Raw genomic sequence first — 6,703 nt, 5'->3', positions numbered from 1 at the left:
CCTCTTTCACCCCTCTTTCAAACCAGCGACCCCCCCCCTTCCTCTGTCCAAAATGTGGGCTTTGCTGTCTTCAAAAGAGTTGGCCTGGGTCTTAATTTCAATGCAGATGGAGAATGAGCCCGTGACTTGGCGCAGATGCCTCCAACCTTTCCAAAACCTCCCCGCTTCCTCACGTTTTATAACCCCACCCTTGCTTACCCTGCGCGCCCTCCTCCACCCTCCTCCCCTCCCTTGGAGAGGCGGGAATCCGAAAGGCGTGGAGCCTATAAAAGCAGCGCCAAAGGCACCAAGCGGCGAGTCTACACTTCGTTGCAGAGTCCCTGAAAAGGATACTCCGGGGAGGGGAAAAAGAATCGCGCACCGCCTGCCTGCCTACTCCTACTTCTACTCCAAGGTTGCTTCGGTCGGCTCGCCTGGCGAAGATGCTGGCGCTGCGTGGGCGTGGAGCCTGCCGGGCGTGGACGGCCGTGGCCGCGGCGCTCTGCTTCTCCGCCTGGTTTGGCACCCCCGCTGCCGCCGCCGCCGCCGGCGTCCCTTTCCATGCCAACGCGCTGGCCTCCAACTCCATCAAGAACCCGCCGGCCGGTGGCTCCTCGCTTAGCGGCGGGAGCGGGGCAATGTACGACGGAAGCAATAAAAGCCGCGCCGGCGATTCGCAGAAGGTAAGGGCAGCGGAGGTGTGTGTGTGGGGAAACCGGCTTGTTTGGGGGGAAAGAGGGAGGCAATGGCCCGTGGGGGGTCACCCTTGGCTTGGGTCTCACCTGCCCCTCCGCTTCTTCTTGCCCCCCCGCAGCTCGCCTTGTGTGACGCGGACGAGGATTGCAACGCCGAAGAGTTTTGCTCCACCCCTGCCCGGGGGGGCATCTCCGGAGGAGGAGGAGGAGGAGGGTTGGTTTGTCTGACCTGCCGCAAACGCCGCAAGCGCTGTTTCCGCGACGCCATGTGCTGCTCGGGCAACTTTTGCAACAACGGTGCGTCTTCTAGAGGTCCGAGGAAGGGGGGAGCAAGCGCGGAGCCTATCGTAGAAACTTTTTTTTTCTTTAAAAAAAAAAAGTCCGTCTGGGAAAGGAAATTCCCCAGCCGTCCGTCCGAAGCAGGGGTCTCCAACCTTGACAACTTTTAAGATTTGTGGACTTAGGACTCCCAGAATTCCTCAGCGGGCTTTGATGGGTGAGGAATTCTGGGAGTTGAATAGAATAGAATTCTTTTATTGGTCGAGTGTGGTTGGACACACAAGGAATTTGTGTTTGGTGTAAATGCTCTCAGTGTACATAAAAGAAAAGATACATTCCCCAAGAATCATCTGGTACAACACTTAATAATAGTCATAGGCAGTAGTGGGATTCAATTTTTTTTACTACCTGTGAGTGTGGCTTGGTGGGTGTGGCAGGGGAAGGTTACTGCAAATCTCCATTCCCTCCCCACCCCACTAACCTGCTTTCCAGCTCCATTCTCCTGTGCAGGACAAAAAAAAAAATGCCCAGCCAATCAGCTGGGACTCGGAAAGCAGAGGGGGGTGGGGTTCCCATAGAGGTGGTATTTGCCAGTTCTCCAAACTACTCAAAAATTTCCACTAATGGTTCTCCAGAACTGGTCAGAACCTGCTGAATACCACTCTGGTGTACACAAAACTGAATGGCAAAAGAAGACCCAGCCCATCAGCTGGGACACAGGAGGCACAGAAGAGATGGGGGAGGGGCCAGTCAGTATTTGCCAGTTCTCCAAACTACTCAAAATTTCTGCTACAGGTTCTCTAGAACCTGTCAGAACCTGCTGAATACCACCTCTGGTCATAGGGTACAATAAGCAATCAAATCATGCTAGGAAACAGTCCATATAAATCATAAGGATACAAGTGACAAAGTTACAGTCATACAGTCACAAGTGGGATGGGATGGGATGGGGAGTGATAAGGTTAATAATAATAATGTAGACTTTGTAAATAGTTGGACAGTGTTGACAGAACTATTTGTTTAGCAGAGTAATGGCATTTGGGGAAAAAACTGCACTTGGTTTTAATTGTTCTGGTGTGCAGTGCTCTATAGCGTTGTTTTGAGGGTAGCAGTTGAAGTCCACAAGTCTTAAAGTTGCCAAGGTTGGAGACCCCTGGCCCAAAGGATTGTCTTTGGTTCTTTTGAGAAGGCTTTTTGTGGGCGCTGGAGGGGGGTGGAGATCGTTTCCCTCAAGTTTGCTCATCTCTCAGGCCTCACCTGGACACCTCCAAGTCGTAGTGCTTGGTAGCACCTCCCATGATGGAACAGACTTGCCAGTCGTTCTTCTGGGATTCCCAGCCTGTTTTGCACTCGTGTGGGGTGAGGGAGGAGTCTTGAACTCAGGTTCTAACCTAGCAGGGTTTGGTATTTTTTGAGGTCGCCCATAGTGGCTTGAGTAGTAGTCCCATAGAATTTGTAGTAAAGGCTCCCTCTGTCCTCCATTCGTGAAGAGTTTTGTGTATTTGTTATGTTTAAGGCCAAGGGATAATTGGCCAAACCCAAAAGGGATTAGGTTGTAAACTCTAAGCATCCTTACTTTTGGAATAAGGGGAATCTATTTGATCAGAGTAGAGCTGGAAGGGACCTTGGAGTCCAACCCCTTGCTCAAGCAGGACACCCTGGCCTATACCCTTTCAGACAAGTGGCTGTCTGTCCTAAAAACTTCCACTGATGAAGCCCCTGCAACTTCTGGAGGCAAGCTGTTCCACTGGTTAATTGTCCTCACTGTTAGGAAGTTTGTCCTGAATTCCAGGTTGCTTCTCTTTACATATAAGGTGTATATTCCATATTCTGGAATGGGGTTATGCAAGGAACAAGGCATGTTATTTTGCCTTGTTTAGGAATGGCTTTTTAAAGAAGCAAACATTAAATGTCCCTGCAGACGGATTAATGCATACAGTTCAATAATCTCTTTTTTTCTGCATGAGCCAAGTAGCCAAAAAATATCTTAACTAGCCTCTTTTTTTTCAGCATGGGCTGTTCAAATTTAATAAATCTCCAAAGAGAACCTGGATATTTTCCCTGCAACATATTATTAAGCTAGACTCTTTTTCTAAGGCTATCCATATTATCTCAAGTCCAGCTTCGAAAGGATCTAATGAGAAGATAACATTAGTGCTTGGATACATTCTTTGCTGCTACTCATTCAGGCTCCAATGCTAAAGGAAATTCCTATATTAACAGAAAACCTAACCAAAAAGAGATCTGCACCAAGTCATATGTTTATTTACATGGTTTGGATTCCGAATGAATCTTCTCTGTGATCAATAGATAGTTTCTGCCTCAGTGGTTAATCTGCAGTCCTCTAGCATCTGAATAGCCAATGTCTAGAATATTAGCATTTTTTTTAATTCTTGGGAAGTTGACTGGTGTTCATGATTGTTTTCCTTCCTCATCAGGAATGTGTGTAGAATTTGACCTTTTTCACCCTGGAAGGTTTGAAGACATCATCATAGAAAATTTTGACCATGGTACTTTGGACTCCCATCTGAAAAGGACCACGACTTCATCCCAAATGTACCACATAAAAGGTAAGGCCAATAATGCACTGCTCTGAAATCCAGAAAAGAATAAACAATTGTAATGTTTATTTCTTTTTCTTTTTTTAAAAAATTTTTTAAAAAACCTTTATTAAACAAAGAATATATACAAAAAAAACAATACAACTCGTTAAAATGGAAAATAGTATCAAAAACATAAACATTACAAATTATTTTGATGGTGCTTACCTCTTTATTATTCTAATACATATTTCATATTTCTGGTTATTCTCATACATTTATCTTTTTAGACTATTCCTTATTTATTTGTTTGCTTATTTCTGTCATTTATCCATTTGTACCAGTTTTCCCACACTGTATATTAGAGTCTTCCTTTTCCTTTAATTTTAGAGTAAGTTTATCCATTTCAGCGCAATCATAGATTTTTTGGATTATTAAACTCTCTGTTGGCAAGAAGTCCCCTTTCCAACATTGTGCAAGCGCCAGACCCACAAATTCTGAAAAGAAAAGGGATATACTGGACGAGTAATAAAAGAATTAGAACTATTTTTTAAAGACAATACAAAATATCACACATCTTTGCAGAATTTGTGGGATACAACGAAAGCATGTACATGTTTATTTCACTGCTGAGAGACCATTGCTGTGCTTGATTTTGGGTTGATGCAAGTGAACTTGGAGTACATAAGACACCAGCTGTTAGAGCAGGGGTCTCCAACCTGCAAAGCTGGCTGGGGAATTCTGGGAGTTGAAGTCCTCCAGGCTTAAAGTTGCCAAGGCTGGAGACCCCCTGTGTTAGAGGGGGAAAGTAATACAGGTACTCCTTGACTTAACCACAATTGAGCCCAAAATTTATGTTGCTAGGTGAGACAAATGAGCTTTGTGCCATTTTAGGACCTTTCTTTTCATGTTTGGTAAGTAAAATCACTGCAGTAGTTGAGTTAGCAACACATTTTAAAGCAAATCTTGCTTCCCCATTGACTTTGCTAGTCAGAAGGTTGCAAAAGGTGATCATGTGACTGCAACCTTTATAAATATGAATCACTTGCCAAGCATCTGAATGTTGATCAGGTGAGCACATGGATGTTGCAGTGGTCCTAAGTGTGAAAAAAAAAAGTCACTTTTTTCCCAGTGCTGTAACTTCGAATGGTCACTGAACAAACTATTGCAAATCAAGGGCTACCTGTACTGATAGAAAGACTTTTTAAGAATTCTGTGGATATGCTTTTTAGTCTTCTCTTCAAACTCCTACACTTAGGTGAGCTTTAGTTATTTGGGTTAGTTTTTAATGTCTCTTTGCTTTTGTCAGCATTTTATTTGCATAGCTCTATGGGATGCTTTTCCAATGTTCTAATTGTTCCTTGCAGTGAACAATTTAGTATGAATAGCAATGGCACTTGGACTTACATACTGCTTCACGGTGCTTTACAGCCCTCTCTAAGCAGTTTACAGAGTCCACATATTGCCCCCAACAATTTTGGGTCCTCATTTTACTGACCTTGGAAGGATGGAAGGCTGAGTCAACCTTGAGCCGCTCAGAATCAAACTCCTGAGTAGTGAGTTAGCCTGCAGTACTGCATTCTAACCACTGCGCCACCACGGAGTAGATCACTTCTCGTAATACCGTTAGCTAAAGAATATGATCTTGCTTGTTTGCTTACATCGCTTGCAGAGGCCTACTCCTGTTTGCTGGGAGAGCTTAAGTATTTGGCACAGGACCAAAGGGTGTTACAGGTACATCTAGTTTGATCACCTGTGGCAGTATGTACAGCAGGCACACTAGTTATTTCCCCCTTGTGGTTGATGCCAATAGTAGATGCCAATAGTAGCAACTCAATTCCTCTCAAATGAAGCCAAATCTATTAGATTAGCTCTCCATCTTTGTGCTTCCCAAGTGTGTTGCCCTTCCTTGCTAGGCTGCTGGGATGGCAACGGGAAGAGCATCAGGTTGGGTCTATGACAATTCGCCATGCACAACTCACCACAGCCAGCTTGTCTTAGGACAACTCACTGTGAGACAAAAGTTACACTAATTATCAAAGAAATGGCAGAATAGAACCATTAAAACAAGGTTGAAAAAAGAAGGGACAGAAGTAAATGTGAATGACTAAACATTAAAATAAATATCGCCAGAGCTGAAGAAGCTTCTTGGAGGAGAAGAAAAATATCTTCTCAAAGAAAAACCAGAAAGTCAATTTGCCTCTTTGGAAGAAAAAAAAAAAAGCACCTTTGGGTGTCCCGCAGTGAGTTGGCTGTGATGAGTTGTCTCATTCCACATCAAGTTAGAGAAGCTTTTCAAATTACCTCAGTACAAAATGGGTCTGTGAATGACTCTTCTGTATTCTCAACTCTCTCTCTCTCTCTCTCTCCTTAGGCCAAGAAGGTGCTGCATGTCTCCGCTCTTCGGACTGCGCTGAAGGACTCTGTTGCGCCCGTCACTTCTGGTCCAAGATTTGCAAACCTGTCCTTAAGGAAGGTCAGGTGTGCACAAAGCACCACAAAAAAGGCTCCCATGGTTTAGAACTCTTCCAGCGGTGTTACTGTGGGGATGGACTGACCTGCCGGCTGCAAAAAGACCACACTATTAGCAGTTCTTCAAGATTACATACTTGTCAGAGACATTAGCAGCGTTTGCTTTCTTCTAATCCTGATGGACTCGGGGGGGACTCTCGTTACAGAAAGAAACCTTAAAGGACTGACATTATTTTTTCAGAGTTTACCCCAAAGTCCTCTGGCATTTTCCCCTCTCGGCAAATGGAGTACAAGGCATGTTTCTTTCAGAAACTATTTTTCAAGTGACTAATTGCAGTAAATTACTGTGTCTGTAAATTCTTGGGTGTGGCACTTAACTGTACACTGTATGGAATTTTAATTTTCCCCAAAGTGCCGCATGGTGTCTATTCTGACATGCGTTATACACACTGGTTTTATTATATTGAACGTGAGAATTGTTTGGCAAGTTTAATAAAATCTTTTTAATATGCCTTACCTGGTGATCTTATGTTTGATTAGGAAAGGCTTCATTGATTTAACTTAATTGACTCCAGTGTGCAATATGGGAGCTCAACAATTCAACACAATTCCGAAAGTCGGGTTAACTTAGACTGGAGATGTGTGGTGTTGGAGTCTTGTAAATCGGCAAGCAATACCTGGCCTGAAAAGACTTAATATTCCAGTTTGCATATTATGTAAAGATGTGGTGCCTTTGTA

The 6,703-nt window shown here is 44.1% G+C and overlaps 1 protein-coding gene across 1 annotated transcript; it reads left to right on the top strand.

The window, feature by feature from the left end:
• The first annotated feature begins 234 nt into the window (after positions 1-234).
• Positions 235-6,477, top strand: DKK1 (dickkopf Wnt signaling pathway inhibitor 1). The gene is made up of 4 exons (XM_087965869.1): positions 235-662; positions 794-971; positions 3,392-3,523; positions 5,868-6,477. The coding sequence occupies exons 1-4, from the start codon at positions 423-425 to the stop codon at positions 6,116-6,118; spliced, it is 801 nt and encodes a 266-aa protein (XP_087821995.1). The 5' UTR covers positions 235-422; the 3' UTR covers positions 6,119-6,477.
• Positions 6,478-6,703: the final 226 nt, after the last annotated feature.

Source organism: Notechis scutatus, chromosome 4 (assembly GCF_049901735.1).
Source record: "Notechis scutatus isolate UNSWTSFEM ecotype Mainland chromosome 4, rNotScu1.2, whole genome shotgun sequence".
NCBI lineage: Eukaryota > Metazoa > Chordata > Lepidosauria > Squamata > Elapidae > Notechis > Notechis scutatus.
Note: the sequence above shows the minus strand (reverse complement) of the source record. Positions and strands in the feature narration are given on the sequence as shown.

Coding starts and splice junctions, on each gene's coding strand:
- DKK1 (XM_087965869.1), top strand. CDS start 423: ATGCTGGCGCTGCGTGGGCGTGGAGCCTGCCGGGCGTGGACGGCCGTG. Junction 663..793: donor GCGCCGGCGATTCGCAGAAG/GTAAGGGCAGCG, acceptor GCCCCCCCGCAG/CTCGCCTTGTGTGACGCGGA. Junction 3,524..5,867: donor CCAAATGTACCACATAAAAG/GTAAGGCCAATA, acceptor CTCTCTCCTTAG/GCCAAGAAGGTGCTGCATGT.